General features: G+C 44.2%; 1 protein-coding gene and 1 long non-coding RNA gene across 2 annotated transcripts; one reads left to right on the plus strand and one right to left on the minus strand.

Annotated features, from left to right (window-relative positions):
- The first annotated feature begins 1,360 nt into the window (after nucleotides 1-1,360).
- On the plus strand, nucleotides 1,361-7,412 carry TMEM223 (transmembrane protein 223). The gene is made up of 2 exons (XM_032234352.1): nucleotides 1,361-1,928; nucleotides 6,607-7,412. The coding sequence occupies exons 1-2, from the start codon at nucleotides 1,469-1,471 to the stop codon at nucleotides 6,897-6,899; spliced, it is 753 nt and encodes a 250-aa protein (XP_032090243.1). The 5' UTR covers nucleotides 1,361-1,468; the 3' UTR covers nucleotides 6,900-7,412.
- Nucleotides 6,822-12,879, minus strand: LOC116520206. The gene is made up of 2 exons (XR_004256728.1): nucleotides 12,082-12,879; nucleotides 6,822-6,944 (listed from the first exon to the last, which is right to left on the minus strand). It is a non-coding gene; the product is annotated as an uncharacterized LOC116520206 (long non-coding RNA).
- Nucleotides 12,880-19,902: the final 7,023 nt, after the last annotated feature.

The following is a 19,902-nucleotide window of genomic DNA, read 5'->3' on the forward strand; positions in this document are numbered from 1 at the left end:
CTGGGACAAGTCACGGGAGCTCACTCCGTTATGTGGCACTGGGGATTCGAACCACCGACTTTTCTGATCGACAAGCTTAGCGTCTTAGCCACTGAGCCACAGCATCCCACTCTAAAAAGAAAGCAACCCCCCCCCCCTCAAATCTTGTGGGGAGGGAGATTTGCACCTTACTCCCTCCTATTTACTCCCTGGAGCCAAAAGCAGCAATACCCCTTAAATGTAACCCGTGGTTCCCGACCCAGGGCAACTTCCGGGTTTGCACGTGTGGACTCCAACTCCCAGAATTCCACCGCCTGCGTACCCCTGAGCATGCTGGGAGTGGAAGTCTTCCGATCTGGAATTGCAAAGGAAGGAAACCACCAGCGAGTTTAGTTACTCCACGTTTAAACTGGGGCTGGGTTCGCTCCCCACCAGCCCACCCCAAGACTCTTCTGGATCGTGCATTCTCGCGTGTAGGGTGGAGAGCCCCGGAACACGCATCTAGGGGTGCAAACGAGCGTCTCCGGCCGGCCAAGAAAGAAAAACCGAAACTCTCTTTTAACTTTCTACTCCCCTTCCCACGACCTTGCAAGCCCCCCCCCCCAGAACAAACGCGGTCCCTCCCTTCCTTCTTCCCTTCTTATCTAATTTCCTTCCCTTCCTTCTTTCCTCCTTTCCTTTCTTTTTCTTCTTTCCTTCCCTCCTTTCTATTTTACCTGTCTTCTTTCCTTTCCTTCTTCCCTCTCCTTCCGTCTTCCTTTTCTTTCCTTCCTCGCTTTCCTTCCCTCCATATTTTACTTTCCTTTCTTCTTTCCTCCTCCCCTCTCCTTTTATCTTCTTGTCTTTCCTTCATTTTACTTTCCATTCCTTCACTTCCCCTTTACTTTCATTTTCCTTTCTTCCCCTCTCCTTTTATCTTCCTCCCCTCCCTCCCTTTTATCTTCCTCCCCTCCCTATTTCACCTTCCTTCCCTTCCCCTTTGCTTTCTTTTTCCTTCTTTCCTCCTTCCCTCTCCTTTTATCTTCATTTCCTCCCTCCCTTTTCTCTTTCTCCCTTCCCTATTTCACCTTCTTCCCTTCCCCTTTGCTTTCATTTTCCTTCTTCCCTCCTTCCCTCTCCTTTTATCTTCCTCTCCTTCCTCCCTTTTATCTTCCTCCCTTCCCTATTTCACCCTTCCCTTCCCCTTTGCTTTCATTTTCCTTCTTTCCTCCTTCCCTCTCCTTTTATCTTCCTCTTCTCCCTCCCTTTTCTCTTCCTCCCTTTCCTATTTCACCTTCCTTTCCTTCCCCTTTGCTTTCATTTTCCTTCTTCCCTCCTTCCCTCTCCTTTAATCTTCCTCCCCTCCCTATTTCACCTTCCTTCCTTCCCTTCCCCTTTGCTTTCATTTCCCTTTCTTCTTTCCTTCCCTTCTCTCTTTCCTCCTCCTCCTTTCCCTTCCCTTCTTCCTTCCCCCTTTCCGCCCATGCGGCTCCCCTGATCCGGCTCCGCGATGCTGCTCCTGTTGCAGGTTCGTGGCGCGTGGGCTTCCCCGCGGGCCCGCGTGGGCTTCTCCTCCCTCCTACGCGGGGGCTTCCCCAGCGCCCGGCTCGGGGTCCCCCCGACGGCTAAGCGCCTCTGGAGCCCCGCCGGCCGGCCGGCGCAAGAGCCCTTCCCGCTGGACGGCTTCGTTAACCGGGACGTGGAGCTCTTCCGCCACGAGCGACCGCGCTTTTTCCGCAACGTGGGGCTCTTTTGCATCAGCCAGTTCGCCTGCTGGCTCTACCTGGCCGACCTCGCCTTTACGACCTTGCGGGAAGCGCCGCCCGGCCCGGAGAAACCGGGCTCCGAGAGCCCCGAGGGGGCGTCCCAGCCGGCCCGACCCTGGCTGGGCAACCTCTTCAATCTGACCTCGGGCAATCACGGATCCGCTAAGTGGCGCTACGGATTCTCCGCCACCTGCGTGGCCGTCGGTAAGCGAGGCGGGGCATCGCATTGGGGGAGAAGCTTGTTTTTTTGGGGGGGGGGGTTGTTTTTCAAAAATGGGCTAAAAGCCCTACTGCGAGGCTCAGCTCCGGGAAGTAATTATGTGTGTGTGTGTGTGTGTGTGTGTGTGTATACACGTGTGTTTGGGTGTATTGTTGAAGCAGCTCCGCTTTGCTATCCCGTTTGTTGCGTTTGCAAAACTCCACGACGGTTCCGCTCAGCTCCTGGATAATAGCCGTAGCACTTTTAGACTTATATACCGCTTCTCTGTGCTTTTACAGGCCTCTCTTAACTCCTGGCTGTGGGCAGTTTGCCTGCAATCCTGCATTCTAAGCAGAGGGAGGGAAGGAAGGAAGGAATAGCAGAATAACATAGTTGGAAGGGACTTTGGAGGTCTTCTAGTCCAGCCCCCTGTTCAAGCAGGAGACCCTCTACCATTCCGGACAAATGATTGTCCAATTTCTTCTTGAAAACCCCCAGTGGTGGAGAAGGAAGGAAGGAAGGAAGGAAGGAAGGAAGGAAGGAAGGAAGGAAGGAAGGAAGGAAGGAAGGAAGGAAAAAAGGAAAAGAAGTAGGTAGGTAGGTAGCAATAGCCCTTAGACTTATATGCCACTTCACAGCCAAAGAAAGAAAGAAAGAAAGAAAGAAAGAAAGAAAGAAAGGTAGATAGGTAGCAATAGCCCTTAGACTTATATGCCACTTCACAGCGAAAGAAAGAGGTAGATAGATAGATAGCAATAGCCCTTAGACTTCTATGCCTCTTCACAGCCAAAGAAAGAAAGAAAGAAAGAAAGAAAGAAGTAGGTAGGTAGCAATAATAGCCCTTAGACTTATATGCCGCTTCACAGCCAAAGAAAGAAAGAAAAAAAGGGGTAGGTAGATAGGTAGCAAGTCCTTAGACTCATATGCCACCACAGCGAAAGAAAGAAAGAGAGAGGTAGGTGGATAGGTAGCAATAGCCCTTAGACTTGTATGCCACTTCACAGCCAAAGAAAAAAAGAAAGAAGGAAAGAAAGAAAGAAAGTAGGTAGATAGGCAGCAATAATAGCCCTTAGACTTATATGCCGCTTCACAGCCCTCTCTAAGCCATTTACAGAGTCAGCCTCTTGCCCCCAACAACCTGGCTCCTCATTTTGCCCACCTCGGCAGGTCCGAGGAAGATGATTTAGGGAGGGGGGATGCATTCCCACACCCCAGCAATTGGAAGAGTTAACCTAGGTCACACTTACGTGGTGACTTTGCTCCTAGAAAACCCAATCCGATTTGACATCGGCCCATTATGCTGAGGCAAAAAAATGGAGCAAATTCATACATAGTGTGATTTCATATTCCATAATTGGACTATGTTGGTTTGGGTGAAGCCCTGTTATTTCTGTGCTGGATTGAAATGAAGTCCCCCTTGTTTTGTAAGAGGGTCTTTGCTAACACCTCATTTCCCCCCCTTTTTTAAAAAAAACATCCCAAATTCCCTCCCTTCTTCTCCATCAAACCTTGGTGTAGCCTAGCATTGTGCTAATGTGGGAATCGATCCTGGTTTATTTAGCGGAAATTAGCCTTAAAGGGTGGGAGAGAAGAGGAAGGAGAAAGCCTGGAGACTCAAGGACATCAAATTGCCCTCAGAAATCCTCATTTGGGGCAGACATTCAGGATTCGGTCAATACAAAAGAATCCTCATTTAAGCCACCATTTGTAGTGAAAAGTAACATGGCTTCCAATTCTAGATAGATTAGATTGAATGGATAATGGATGGGATAGATAGATAGACGATAGATAGATAGATAGATAGATAGATAGATAGATAGATAGATAGATAGATGATAGATAGATAGATAGATAGATAGATAGATAGATAGATAGATAGATAGATAGATAGATAGATAGATAGATAGATAGATAGATAGATTAGATAGATAGATAGATAGATTTATCTTGTCTGTCTGTCTTTCTCTTTCTATAGCTGGCTTTGGGGAGATAGATAAGCAGCATTGAAGAATAAAAAAATAATTTCCATTTTTTTATATATATTTAATATATCTCAACTGCCCCTTGGAGACAGATTTTGGCAATATAATAAATAAAATTCCATGATCCATGTGGCCAGCATACTCAACACTGGAGGTGCACAGAACACTGTTCCCTTCCCACCCAAGGTGGTCCCTATTTTTCTACTCGCATTTTTCACGTGCTTTTAAACTAAGTTGGCAGAAACTGGGACAAGGAACGGGAGCTGTCATTACGCGGCGCTGGGGATTCGAACCGCCAAACTTGCCTTTTTGATCGACAAGCTCAGTGTCTTAGCCACTGGGCCATCTTATCATAGCATCCTTATCATCATATAAATTCACCGGTCTTCCATTGGATATAAATTGACATTTTAAAATGTTCTGCTAAGTTGGCAGAAGCTGGGACAAGGAACAGGAGCTCACTCCGTTACTCAGCGCTAGGGATTCAAACCACCAAACTGCCAACCTTTCTGATCAACAAGCTCAGAGCCTTCATCCGAGTCACATGAATAATGAAAAACTTTGTTTAAGTTCCTTATAAAATAATAGATGCAAAATCTAAATGGAAGGAGAAGTCAGAGCATAAAACATTATTTTGGTCTGGCTATGGTGGATGGAATAAACCCCATTTCTGGGTTTGTTGTGTCACCTGGAAATGGCCTATCTTGAAGGAAATGACTCCGATGAATGTGTGAATGATCAACTTCCAAGTCCAGCATTTCTCTCAGGATGAAGGTTGGCCTTCCTGACCCACCTGGTCTCAGGAGATAGAAGGTTCCTTGGTCTTCTGAAGACTTCTTCAGTCCTGGGTCAACCTGTTGGAAAGGAGCATGAGTGGACTTCGCTTTACGCCTTTTTCTCAAAGGCTTCCCGCCACTAAAAGCATCACTTCAGCTCTTATTTTGAGTTTCAGCTCCTTTTTTGAAGTTCAGCTCCCTCAACTTGGGATCTTGGTGGCCTCCTTTCCTTTTGGAGGGAAAGTCTCTTCTTTGAGCCTTCTTCTTCCTTCCAGGTCTTCTGAAGTTCTTACCGAATTTTCCTGCCTCGGCTCCTTTTATACCCTTCCTGCCCCGAACCTGCTGTCAGCTGATTGGTGACCCAACTTGGCGGTCTCCCCTTCTCATTGGTTCTAAGCCCACCCATTTCATTGGTCCTCAGGCTCACTAAGTGACCAATGACGGCACGGTCTTTTCGGAGGATGCCCATTGGCTGAAAACGGTGGGGTTTTGAACTCCGGAATTTGAATAAATGCTCCAAATAATTAAGCGAGGCTTAAAATTAAATTTATTCTGACTATAAAACATAATTAAGCGAGGCTTAAAATTAAATTTATTCTGACTATAAAACATACTCAATATAAAATAAGCAGGGGGGATTAGACAAGCCAAATCAAGCCATGAGGTGATTTTCCCTCCAGCACAAATACTTAAATCTTTTTAAAAGGCAGAAATTTAAAACAATAATTTATTAGCTGTTTATGTGCAACAATTCATGATAAGATATTATAGTTACATCTACATAATCCTAGTTTAGTGACCACAGTTGTGGCTGGCCACCTGATTGTTAACAGAAGCGGTCTTTATATACAATATATTTATAATGTTATGTTTATAAATATACTTTAATTCATATAAATATATATATATAAGGTTATATTTTAATATATAATTATATTTTTATACCGTGTAAAAATGTGGACCTAGGTTAGAACTGGAGGGAAAAGAGCAACCAGTTTATCTTTTTAAAAAAAAAGTGTATTTCCCTCCCTATTTTTAAAAAAAATCCATCTTAGGTGTGTGTTTTATTACTTTGTGTGTGTGAATATATGTATGTGTGTGTGTGTGTGTCAGATACGGGCACATCTAGAGGTGCTTTGTAAATTAATTAAAACGAATAAAATATAATGTGTAAAGTCATCCATGTAAGGAAATATATTGTTTGATCTCTGTTATATATAGCAATTTGCTGTATTATGTTGTAGCTTGCCAAGTTACATTAGTTTCCCTCACCGATACTAGCAGGGCACACTATTATATACAAATAGAGAGCAAACACCACACTCCCTTGCACTGATGATGCTACCTAGTTGGGTTAAGAAATGTCTGGAGGAAAACAACCAAGCTCAGAGACTACCGAGGGCCTTACAGTCCTCCTCTTCCTCTTCTCCTCCTCTTCCTCCTCCCTGCAAACCTTTTAACACTTCTGATCTTATCTAGTTGGCTCGTGAAATGCCTGCAGGAAAACCACCAAGCTCAGAGAGCACCAAGGTCCTCTTCCTCCTTCCCCCTTCTAGCACTGATGATGTTACTTAGTTGGGTCGTGAAACGTCTACAGGAAAACCACCAAGCTCAGAGAGCATTAAGGACCCCACAATTCTCCTCCTTCTTCCCCCTTGTAGCACTGATGATGTTACTTAGTTGGGTCGTGAAACATCGGCAATAAACCAAGCTCAGAGAACCCCAAGGATCCCACAACCCCTCCTCTCTCTCCCTGCAAACCCCACTCACTGTTAGCACTGATGATGTTCCCTAGTTGGGTTATGAAATGTCTGCAAGAAAACAGCCAAGTTCAGAGAGTACCCAATATTTGCTCTTGCAAATATTCCCTTCTGTTAAATTTTATTGATTGATTGATTTCTCCCTCCAACGGTGTTTCTTCGTAGGTACGTTGATCTTTGTGGCGGGCTTCGTCTTCGCCCGGCGGTCGGTCAGCCGGGTCCTCCTTCTCCGTGGCAGTCAGGAGGTGACTTTTACGACCTATTACCTCTTCGGCTACACGTCGTCCTTCACGGTGCCCCTCCGCCACATCTCTTGCATGTCTCACCGTTCGGAAGTGGCCGCCATCATCCCAGTCAAGATCAAAGGGAAGCCTTTTTACTTCTTGCTGGACAAGCAGGGATCCATCGCCAGCAGCCCCCTGTTTGACATCACCGTGGGGGCCTATCGCGAATGGTGAGGTCCATACCCAGGAGCCACGGGGCCACGACATGTCCGGAGGCTGCTGGAAGCGAGAAGAGGGAAAATGCAGACATTCAAATCCAGAATTCACCGCTTCTTCCCGGTGGGAACTTTTGAATGATAACCCTCAACCTCCTGCTTTAAATTAAATTTAAATTTAAAACAAGAAAGACCTTAAACAGAAGATGAAGCGAAGACCACCCGGAGGGCCAGCAGGAGGCTCTTTTACTCGAGTTGTACTCACGCCCGGGTGTTAAAAATACAGAAAGCCTCTGGTTTCAAATGCGTGTCGTCTCGTACCCCAGGATGTTTGGGACACATAATGTGAATTTAAAGATGAATATCTATACATTTGGCCCAGCGATGCTAATGCCTTGTGTGTGCACCAAGGGTGGTGAGCACTCATATATGAACTGAAATGTGAATTAATGTATCAATATCTTATCAATTTGGCCCAGCAATGCCGATATTGGGTGTAAAAAAATATAGAAAGCATCTTTTTTCCTCCAAATATGTGTCTTGTCACTAAAGGTGGTGGTGGGGATTGTCTGTCTTCTATCTCCTCCATCCATCTATCCCTCTTTATCAGTCTAATCTATCTATCTGTCATTCTATCATCTATTTCATTCTATCATTCTATCTAAGGTATCTATTTGTCTGTATGTCTATCTTTATCTCATGTCTGTCTATATATATATCTATCTGTCTATAATCTGTCTGTGTATCATGTCTGTCTATAATCTATATCATCTCTCATGTCTACCTCTGTCATCCATCTATCTCATGCCTGTATTATATATTTATAACTGTCTGTTTATATCTCATATGTCTACAATCTCTCTCTCTCTCTCTTTTATCTCTATCTCATGTCTATTATCTGTATTTATCAACATACATACATACATACATATATACATATACATACATATACATACAGTATATATACTGTATATATATATCATGTCTGTTTATATCTATATATCTATATCTGTCTATCATCTATCTCTATTATCTATATTTCTAGTCTATTACCTATATCTGTGTCATATATCTATATACATACATACATATATACATACATACATACATACATTCATACACACACATACAGTATATATACTGTATATATATAATGTCTGTCTATATCTGTCATCTATCTCATGTCAATCTATATCTCATGTCATATATATGTGTGTGTGTGTGTGTGTGTTGTATTTGTTACAAAAGGCAACATTAAAAAAAAATTGGGTTTCTGTCTGGATGGTCTCTTGTGACGAGCCGAGGGACAGAGAATGGAAGCAGTGAGCTTCCTCCCATATTTGGGCATACCAGGGGGTTGTGACACTAATTACATACATACATACGTACGTACGTATGTACGTACATACATACATACAGATATACAGATATATACATATATACATATACACTTAAAGTCACAACCCCTGGTATGCCCAAGTATGTATATACATATACATACATACATATATATACATATATATATATACACATATATACATACATACATATACATATATATATATACATATATATACACACACACATATACATGCATACATATATATATGTGTGTCTATATATATATGTATGTTTGTGTGTCTATATCTCATGTCTATATATCTCTATATCTCTATTTCTATTATCTATATCTCATGTCTATTATATATATGTGTGTGTATGTATATATCTCATGTCTTGTCTATATCTATCTGTCTCTATCTCTGTCTATCATCTATCTCTATTTCTATTATCTATATCTATCTGTCATATCTATCTATCTATCATCTATCATCTATCTATCTATCTATCTATCTATCTATCTATCTATCTATCATCTATCTATCTATCCATCCATCCATCCATCCTCTATATCTATCATCTATCTATCTATCTATCTATCTATCTATTTATCTATCTATCTATCTATCTATCTATCTATCTATCTATCTATCTATTCTTTTAATTTTAAATCTTGCCAACCAATGCCATTCGGTCACTCTGCCTCAAAACATGGGGTGTTTTTTTTAGCCCTTTGAAAGCCACATTTAAAGTTAATTCCTCTGACCATCCAATGCCAGCAACTCGGAGGAGCTTTGAGCACACACCGGAAAAACCTCCCAATTTTTGTAGTTGAAGAGAGGGAGAGAAACCTCCCCCCCCCCCCCCCCCGGCTGCTCTGCATCCAGCAAAAGTGGATTATTTTGGAATAATAGGGAGGGGGGGGGAGGCCGCATCCTCTTTGAGTTGAAAGAAAGAGAAGGCTTTAGTCCTCCTCTTCCTCCTCCTCCTCCTCCCCCCCCCCAAGCATCCTTGCTTGCAGCTGCTGTTGCCACGGCAACCTCAGCCTCTGCAGTGAGAGGGAACCAAAATGGCGGCTCCAGGGAGCGGAGAGCTGGGTGGTGGGGAGACCCCAACCATGGTTCACGAGAGAGCGGAGCCCGAAAGGGAGACGGGGGAGCAGGGAAGCGGAGGTAAGCTGGTCCGGGCTTTTTTTGCGACCGTTAACAGCCTTCTGCATGTACATTTTAAATTATCTGTCTACCTACATCTATCTCTATGTCTGTCTGTCTGTCTATGTCTCTCTATATCTATCTATCTATCTATCTATCTACATCTATATGTCTGTCTGTCTATCTATCTATCTATCTTGTCTGTCTGTCTCCATCCATCCATCCATCCATCCATCTATCCCTACCTCCCTTTCTATCATTTATCTATCTCTATTTGTCCATCATCTGTCGGTGTGTCTATCATCTTTCTACCCCTCTCTCCCTCTCCCTCCCTCCCTCCTTCCCTCTCTATGTGTGTGAGTGTGTGTGTATGTATGTATGTATTACATATATATATGTGTGTTTGTATGTATGTATGTGTATGTATATATATACACACACACAAACTCACCTATATGTCTGTCTCTCTATCTCTCCCTATATCTGTCCATCTATCTATGTCTCCCCATATTTATCATCTATATCTATCTACATCTCTCTATCTTATCTATCTATATCTATCTATCTATCTATCTATCTATCTATATCTATCTATATCTATATATCTATATATCTGTATCATCTATATCTATCTACATCTATCTATCTATCTATCTATCTATCTATCTACATCTATATGTCTGTCTGTCTGTCTATCTATCTCTATGTATATGTGTGTGTGTGTGTGTATATATATATATATATATATCATCTATATCTATCTACATCTATCTATCTATCTATCTATCTACATCTATATGTATGTCTGTCTGTCTGTCTGTCTATCTATCTATCTATCTATCTATCTATCTATCTATCTATCTATCTATCATCTAATTCTTGAGAATGGGGAGGATGGGCATTGCAATCCAGAGGGCTGGGATGGGTTGGGGAATCCAAGGTCAGAAATACTCTGGCTTCTTTCTATTCATTGATTGATTGTGTTGCTCCATCACAATTTAAAAGGCTTGATTTTAAATCGACTCAATTTAAATCGTAATTTTTAAAGAGCAGCTGTCGTCTCTGTCCCGCAGTGATTCCTCCTCCTCCTCTGGCCCGCTGTTGACTCACCGACATTCCCAATATTGCAGAATAGACAGTAGCCTCAAAGGTTACATAACTAAGCTCCATTTCATGCTGAATAAACTAAATTATGAATGCATCTTAAATAGAAAACTAGATAGATTTTTTTTAAACTCCAAAAGCATTTTAGTAAAATGAATTTGATTTAAAAAAATCGATTTACATTTTTTAAACCCATTTAAAAAAGTTAATCGTTTTATCCACCCTGCTTAATACATTTAATAAATGTTTTCTGGCGCTTTGGGGGTTATGCTCAAGATTTTGAGGGGACCCAGTTCTTTGTGATAACCTCTGATTTTTTTTTCCCCCCCATGGGATTGAAATCTACTTCTCTTTTTATCTTAACTTTCTTTCTCCGCCTGTTTGTCTTTCCCTGGCTCTCCCTTATCCATTGTTTCTTTCTCCTTTTTTATCCCCTTTCTCATATCTTGGTTTTCTCTGGATTTGCTGAGGGTTTGTTTTCCTTATCTGAAAGGTGAGCTTTGGCAGGACTCTGAGTTCCTTAAGAGGTATCACCGGTGTCACCTTTGTCAGAGGGCAGAGTTCTGGCGTCATAAAGATTTTTTTAAAGAACATTAAAAAGTAATACAAACTAAGAGGAGAAAGAGAAGGGACAGAAAGGGGAGGGAGGGAAGGAAGGAAGACAAGGAAGGAAGGGAGAGGATAATGAAGGAGAGAAATGGAAGGAGGGAAGGAGCAGGAGAGGATAATGAAGGAGAGGGAAGGAAGGAAGGGGAGGATAATGAAGGAGAGAAATGGAAGGAGCAGGAGAGGGAAGGAAGGAAGGGGAGGATAATGAAGGAAAGAAATGGAAGGAGGGAAGGAGCAGGAGAGGATAATGAAGGAGAGGGAAGGAAGGAAGGAGAGGATAATGAAGGAGAGAAATGGAAGGAGGGAAGGAGCAGGAGAGGATACTGAAGGAGAGGGAAGGAAAGGAGGGGAGGATAATGAAGGGGAGAGAAATGGAGGGAAGGAGCAGGAGAGGATAATGAAGGAGAGAAATGGTAGGGAGGAGGAAGAGAAGGAGCAGGAGATGATCATGAAGGAGAGGGAAGAAAGGAAAATGAAGGGGAGAGAAATGAAAGGAGGGAGGGAAGGAGAAGGAAAGGAAAGGAAGGAAAGGATAATGAAGGGGAGAGAAATGGAGGGAAGGAAAGAGCAGGAGAGGATAATGGAGAAATGGAAGGAAGGCAAGGATAATGAAGGACAAATGGAAAGGAGAGGATAATGAAGGAGAGAACTGGAAGGAAGGAGCAGGAGAGGATAATGAAGGACAAATGGAAGGAAGGAGAGGATAATGAAGGAGAGAAATGGAGGGAGGGAAGGAGCAGGAGAGGATAATGAAAGATAAATGGAAGGAAGGAGAGAACGAGGGAAGAAGGAAGAAAACAGGAGGAATGGGAGGGAGGGATGAAATTGAGATGCTGAAAAAGGGAAGGGAAGAGTTAAAAAAAGATATAGCAAGTACTGTGTCAGAGAGGAAACACGAAGGATGGAAGGGAGGAGAGACTTAAAAATGAAGCAAGGAAAAGAAAATATTTAAAAAAAAGGTTATCTTCTTTACAGCAATTCTAAATACAATTATACCTTTACTTCACACGACACAGCCTCCCTCCTTGCCATAATCAATCCTGTTTAATTAGAACCATAAATCGTAAGTTGATTTTCTTTCTCCTGTTTTATGGAAAGCCTTTAAGGCGTTGGCAGTCAGCTTATCAAGGCCAATCATTGTCTTATCAAAGAAGACCATTTAAGCCATCTCAGCAAATTCGGTTCATTTCAGGGATTTTTTTCCTCTGTTGTCGGTTGTGCCAAATCTCCACACCCTTGTGCCTGCAACACCCTTACAGTGGTTTCTGTCGGTGAGCCCAGCTCAGCTGTGTGTGCTTGCTTGGCAGAGAGGCAGGTCTGGATTTGGCCTTTAAAAAAAAGATCCACGAAAGATCACCCTGGCGGGGAATCCAGCCAGCTCCCTTGCGTAAGAAAATCTTGTACTATCCCATGCTAAGAAACCGGATCTGCTGGTAGTCCTCAATTTACAGCCATTCGTTTAGCGAGCAGAGTTACACCACCGCGGGGGAGAGCGGGGGAGCGACTTAACCACCAGTCCTCAGGCTTATGACCATTGCCGGATCCCAGATCAAAATTTGGGGTCCTTGTCTACGAGGGTTGCCTCCAAGATCACCTGATGGCCATTTGTGACTTCCGACAAGCAAAATAGGAAGGGGAAAGTCAGATTCGCTTAACGACCGTGCGACTCGGTCAACAACTGCAGTGTTTCCTGGCAAAATATATATATATATATCTTGAAAAATCAGTGTGAATCAGAATGTCCTCGCTTAGTAACATAAGCTCCCGTCTTGAATGGTAGTCGTACATTGAGGACTTTACCTGCAAATAGATTCCAGCTGTCAAATCTGGGCATCCCAAAATTTGTTGTTAGTTGCGACCCCATGGCAACCCCATGGACCACGTTCCTCCAGGCCTTCCTGTCCTCCACCCTCCTCTGGAGTCCATTGAAGCTCATGCCGACTGCTTTGGTGACTCCATCCAGCCACCTCCTTCTCTGCCGTCCCCTTCTTCTTCTTTTGCCTTCCATCGTTCCCAGCATGAGGCTCTTCTCCAGGGAGTCCTTCTTCCTTCTCCTTAGGTGGCCAAAGTCTTTGAGTTTCCTCTTCAGGATCCGGCCTTCTAAAGAGCAGCCGAGGCTGATCTCCTCTAGGACTGACCGGTTGGATGGCCTTGCAGTCCAAGGGACTCGCGGGAGATAGATAGATAGATAGATAGATAGATAGATAGATAGATAGATAGATAGATAGATAGATAGATAGATAGATATAGAGGATAGATGATAGATAGATAGATAGATAGATAGATAGATAGATAGATAGATAGATAGATAGATAGATAGATAGATAGATAGATATAGATAGATAGATAGATAGATAGATAAAGTAAGTTGATAGATAGGTAGGCAGTCAGTCAGACAGATAGATAGATAGAAGTCCCCTTCTTCTTTTGCCCTCCATCGTTCCCAGCATGAGGCTCTTCTCCAGGGAGCCCTTCTTCCTTCTCATCAGGTGGCCAAAGTCTTTGAGTCTCCCCTTCAGGATCTGGCCTTCTAAAGAGCAGCCAGGGTTGATCTCCTCTAGAACTGACCGGTTGGATGGCCTTGCAGTCCAAGGGACTCAATGCAGGAATCTTCATCTCCAGTACCAGAGTTCAAAGGCCTCCATTCTTTGGCCCTCAGCCTTTCTTGTGGTCCAACCTTCACAGCCATCCATTGCAACGGGGAAAACCACAGCCTTGACTCAATGCATTTTTGATTGGCAGGGTGATGTCTCTGCTTTTTAGGATGCTGTCTAGCTTTGCCATAGCTTTCCTCCCCAGTCTTTTAATTCCTTGGCTGCCGTCCCCATCTGTGGTGACCTTGGAGCCCAGGAAAGTAAAATCTGTCACTACCTCCATTTCTTCCCCATCTATTTCCCAGGAATTGAGAAAGCCGGATGCCATCATCTTCCTTTCCTTAATGTTGAGTTTCAAGCCAATGCTTCCACCCTCCTTATCCATAAATACCAACCCTACTAAACAATCCTTTTGCCAGTTTTCCTCCAAGTAACCTCACCCAAGTTATCTTTCCCGAATCACCCCTCAAAAGGGATCTTCTCTAGCCCTCCGTGGTGTTTACGTCTGGATGGCAGGCTGTGATCCCTGCGTGATCTTTCCAAGCTTCCTAGAAATTTGAGATATTTATTTGGCTCATCTGGGGGCAAACAGGACGGATGACCTTTTCCAGTGAATTTGATTTAGCGCAGCCAGTTAAAACAAACCCAGTCGATAAATATAGAGCCTGTTTCGCTTGCCAATTGAATCCACCGCAGTTCATATTCAGGAAATATTATATAGGTTAGTGCCTTGACTTAACGGCCACAATGGGGGCCCGAATGTCTGTGGTTAAGCGAGACTCATTTCGCAACCCCTCTTGCCACCGTCCTTAAGTGAATCCCTGCCGTTGATGAGTCAGCAACCCGGTTGTTAAACGAATCAGGCTCCCCCATTGCTTTGACAGAAGGTCGCAAAAGCGGATCACGTGACCCCGGGGCACTTTGACCATCATAAATGTGAGACAGTTGCCCAGCGTGTGAATTTTGATCAGTGCTCTTGTAACTTAAAATGGTAATAAGTTGAGCACTACCTGTAATATATGGAAAGGAATATATATATAGGATAATTAGCTAGCCAATAATTCGCCGTTGTCTGGGTATTTATTTATAGGGGGGGAAATATCCGGACCAAACGTAATTTCTAATGTTGGATTTTCCCCCTTACCAGAGGGAGCCCCCTTTTGGAGTACTATGAAGCCGTTACCATGACAATTCCACTGTGCTGTACAGTAGAAGCCATTTTACGGCAGTCTGGTAGAAGCCATTTTAAGACACAACAGGCTGTATCTTAACAGAACACACACCAAGGGATGTTAAGGGTGTCTTACCCCCATAGTATTTTTCTCCAGAGAGTAAGTCATCTGTATACCAAGTTTTGGTTGAAATTGCTTGAGGCGTTCCAGAGTTATGTTGGAACACACAAACAGACAGACAGACAGACAGACATTTTTATATAGAGACATAGATGAACTTTTAAAGAAAAATAAGTTGAGTTTTAAATACTTTTTCTTTCCACGAAACGCCATTCATGTAAGCAAACTTAAGCCGAGGTGGTGCAGTGGTTAGGGTGCAGTACTGCAAGCTACTTTAACTGACTGTGATCTGCAGTTCAGCGGTTCAAATCTCACCGGCTTAAGGTCGACTCAGCCTTCTATCCTTCCGAGGTGGGTGAAATGAGGACCCGGACTGTGGGGGCAAGTTGCTGACTCAATTTGCTAAAAAAAAATTGTAAACCGCTTAGAGAGGGCTGAAAGCCCTATGAAGTGGTATATAAGTCTAATAAATAGATAAACTCTGTAACAATCTATGAAGTCAGCACTTAAAACAGGATGAAATTTATCCTTTTCAGGGGCAAAAAATACATTTACTCCTGCATTCGTGGTTTTGGAAAAAAAAAATTAAAGGAAAAACAAGTCATTTTGGAAGGTTGCAAAAAGAAAGTGAGAACTTCAGAGCTTTTCATATAAACAGCCCAGCAAACCACTTAAAAGGGAAGGAGGGAAAACCTCCCAAAAGCTATTAATAAACAAGGATTTAGGCTCTAAGCACATAGTGTGTGCTTTGTTGAGGCTCGTCCATCTAACTTTGATTTAATCAGATCGTGGCTTGGAGGGAGTGCATGCAAACCAAACCAGTTCGTTAAATCCATCTCCCTTTACGATCTCTTTGATAAATCTGGAACCCTTACTAGAGGTTTTTTTTCCCAGCTCACAAGACCGACCGATCTTTTAATCTGTCCCACCGACGGTTTTCTGTTTCTCATCACGCGGATCTGTTTGTGTCTCATTCACCAACCCCTGGAGCTTTCCCAGACGGGAGGCAGGAGTTTGGACACAGATGTCCTGATGTTGTTCTTTTGAATTTATTTTCGATTCTGAGAACCCGTCTCATGTTTTGGCTGGATGGAAAGTTCCAGGAGGCTGTTTGTTTGGTGAGAATCCCATGCTCGGGAGGGCTGCTCGGAGGCGACCCGTGCAGGGATGTGTAAAGAAGACGGCCTGCAAATATGACATTTACCCAGTTAGTACAAGATTTCTTGCCCTTGGCAATTTTAAGATATGTGGGCTTCAAGTCCCTGAACTCCTCAACTAACTGGGAGCTGAATTCTACCCATCTTAAAGCCTGCTGGCTGGGGGATTCTGGGAGTTGAAGTCCACCCATCTTAAAGCATGCTGGCTGGGGAATTCTGGGAGTTGAAGTCCACCCATCTTAAAGCCTGCTGGCTGGGGAATTCTGGGAGTTGAAGTCCACCCATCTTGAAGTATGCTGGCTGGGGGATTCTGGGAGTTGAATTCTACCCATCTTAAAGCATGCTGGCTGGGGAATTCTGGGAGTTGAAGTCCACCCATCTTAAAGCATGCTGGTTGGGGAATTCTGGGAGCTGAATTCTACCCATCTTAAAGCCTGCTGGCTGGGGGATTCTGGGAGTTGAAGTCCACCCATCTTAAAGCATGCTGGCTGGGGGATTCTGGGAGTTGAAGTCCACCCATCTTAAAGCCTGCTGGCTGGGGAATTCTGGGAGTTGAAGTCCACCCATCTTGAAGCATGCTGGCTGGGGGATTCTGGGAGTTGAATTCTACCCATCTTAAAGCATGCTGGCTGGGGAATTCTGGGAGTTGAAGTCCACCCATCTTAAAGCATGCTGGTTGGGGAATTCTGGGAGCTGAATTCTACCCATCTTAAAGCATACTGGCTGGGGGATTCTGGGAGTTGAAGTGGAGCGGGGAGTAAAAGGGCCATTAACTAAACCTTCTCTTTGATCTGTAGAAATCTTAGCCTACACCTCTCCAATTTCAAGTTTACCCCTGCTGTGTTGAGGGCTGGGAACTTGTTTTGTTTATGTGGATGGGAGGGAGGGAGGGAGAAAGTTAAAAGGAAAGAAAGAAGAAAGAGGAAGGAATGAGAAAGAAAAAAAGGTAAAGGAAAGAAAGAAAAAAGAAAGGAAAAGGAAAGGAAGGAAGAGAAAGGAAATAAGGATGAAGGAAAGGAAGGAAGAAAAAGGTAAAGGAAAGAAAGAAAGAAAAAGGAAAATGTTAAAGTGGTTGTGGCTGTAATATTAACTTCTCTTTTGCGAGAATAATTGATTCATACGGTTTCAAAACCCTAAAAGACATATTTCTCAATGGTCCTCTTGTCGGGGAAAACAGTGGGAAAACTGCAGATTCCTGACCCAGAGAGAAAATTCCAAAGTCCATCGCATGTTTTCACCTGCAGTTTGGTTCCCAGACCCCCGCAGATGTGGAGGGGGGGGTTGTTGGAGGCTGTTGACAACTTTTCCGCAGGGAGTTTTGGTCGAATTCCAGCCACCCCAGCTGCGGGGATGTTATCTTCTCTCGGAGGCAGAAAAACACTGAAGCTGCAATGTCAGTTAATTCCCTCTCTCCCTGCTTCTCAAGCCTGGCTAAAATCCAGCTGAGCTCTTCCAAATAACATGGGCCGGCGGCTTTTAATTTCACGAGGAAAGGGATTCTTGGAATCAGATGCAAGTACATGTTGTAAACACGGGATGGGAATAGAGAGAGAGAGAGAGGGAGGGAGGAAAAGAGGGAGGGGGAGAGAGAGGAAGAGGGAGAGGGATGGAGAGAGGGAGGGAGAGAGAAAGGGAGGGAGGAAAAGAGGGAGGGAGGGGGAGAGAGAGGGAGAGGGAGGGAGAGAGGGAGGGAGGAAGAGAGAAAGGGAGGGAGGGAGGAAAAGAGGGAGGGAGAGAGAAAGAGGAAGAGGGAGGGAGGGAGGGAGGGAGGGAGAGAAAGGGAGGAAAAGAGGAAGGGAGGGAGAAAGGGAGGGAGGGAGGAAAAGAGGGAGGGAGACAGAAAGAGGGATGGAGAGAGAGGGAGGGAGGGAAAAGAGGGAGGGAGAAAGGAAGAAGGATGGGGAGAGAGGGAGGGAGGAAAAGAGGGAGGGAGGGAGAGAGAAAGAGGAAGAGGGAGGGAGAGAGAAAAAGGGAGGGAGGGAGGAAAAGAGGGAGGGAGGGAGAGAGAAAGGAAGAAGGATGGGGAGAGAGGGAGGGAGGAAAAGAGGGAGGGAGAGAGAGAAAGAGGAAGAGGGATGGAGAGAGAGAAAAAGGGAGGGAGGGAGGAAAAGAGGGAGGGAGGGAGAGAGAAAGAGGAAGAAGGATGGGGAGAGAGGGAAGGAGGAAAAGAGGGAGGGAGAGAGAGAAAGAGGAAGAGGGATGGAGAGAGAGAAAAAGGGAGGGAGGGAGGAAAAGAGGGAGGGAGGGAGAGAGAAAGAGGAAGAAGGATGGGGAGAGAGAGGGGGAGGGAGAGAGAAAGGGAGGGAGGGTGAAAAAGAGAGAGGGAGGGAGGGAGAGAGAAAGAAGAGGGAGCGGGATGGAGAGAGAGAGGGAGAGAGGCCTCCGGTGTTTGGAGAAAGCATATTTTCTGGGCCCTCAATTAAGCCTCTGTAGCCTTGTTTAATCCACTTTCCGGCTGTGTTTGTTCGAAGACAGACATTGCCCGGGTAAACATTGCCATTAAATGTGACTTATCAGTCAATTTTCAAACACCAGTCGGTTGAGAAATTGGGGGGGTGGGAGGGGAAGGACAAAAAAAAATAGAGTTAAGGATTTCAATTCCGCCACTTTGATTGAAACGGGATAGATTTTTCTCAGGGTTGAGATCCTCAGTTTTCCTGCTCTTGCCATACCAAACTTGGTACCTCACTGAGAAATGGCATACAGGTAGATCTCGAATTACGACCAAAACGGGGATTGGGACGTCCATCGCTATGTGAAGTGCTTAAGCGAGCTGCGGATGTTTTTACAACCTCCCACTGGTTTCCCCAGTTTGCAATGGATGGCTGTGAAGGTTGGACCATAAGGAAGGCTGAGCGCCAAAGAATGGAGGCCTTTGAACTCTGGTACTGGAGAAGACTCCTGCATTGAGTCCCTTGGACTGCAAGGCCATCCAACCGGTCAGTCCTAGAGGAGATCAACCCTGGCTGCTCTTTAGAAGGCCAGATCCTGAAGAGGAAACTCAAAGACTTTGGCCACCTGATGAGAAGGAAGAAGGACTCCCTGGAGAAGAGCCTCATGCTGGGAACGATGGAGGGCAAAAGAAGAAGGAGAAGAAGAAGGAGGAGGAGGAGGAGGAGGAGGAGGAGGAGGAGACTTCTATCTATCTATCTGTCTGACTGACTGCCTACCTATCTATCAACTTACCTATCTACCTACCTATATAATTATCTCTATCTATCTATCATCTATCTATCTATCTATCTATCTATCTATCTATCTATCTATCTATCTATCTATCTATCTATCTATCTATCTATCTATCTATCTATCTCCCGCGAGTCCCTTGGACTGCAAGGCCATCCAACCGGTCGGTCCTAGAGGAGATCCACCCTGGCTGCTCTTTAGAAGGCCAGATCCTGAAGAAGAAACTCAAAGACTTTGGCCACCTGATGAGAAGGAAGAAGGACTCCCTGGAGAAGAGCCTCATGCTGGGAAGGATGGAGGGCAAAAGAAGAAGGAGAAGAAGAAGGAGGAGGAGGAGGAGGAGGAGGAGGAGACTTCTATCTATCTATCTGTCTGACTGACTGCCTACCTATCTATCAACTTATCTATCAACTTACCTATCTACCTACCTATATAATTATCTCTATCTATCTATCATCTATCTATCATCTATCTATCTATCTATCTATCTATCTATCTATCTATCTATCTATCTATCTATCTATCTATCTATCTATCTATCTATCTATCTATCTCCCGCGAGTCCCTTGGACTGCAAGGCCATCCAAC

The sequence above is a fragment of the Thamnophis elegans genome, chromosome 17, assembly GCF_009769535.1.
Source record: "Thamnophis elegans isolate rThaEle1 chromosome 17, rThaEle1.pri, whole genome shotgun sequence".
In the NCBI taxonomy this organism is placed as follows: domain Eukaryota; kingdom Metazoa; phylum Chordata; class Lepidosauria; order Squamata; family Colubridae; genus Thamnophis; species Thamnophis elegans.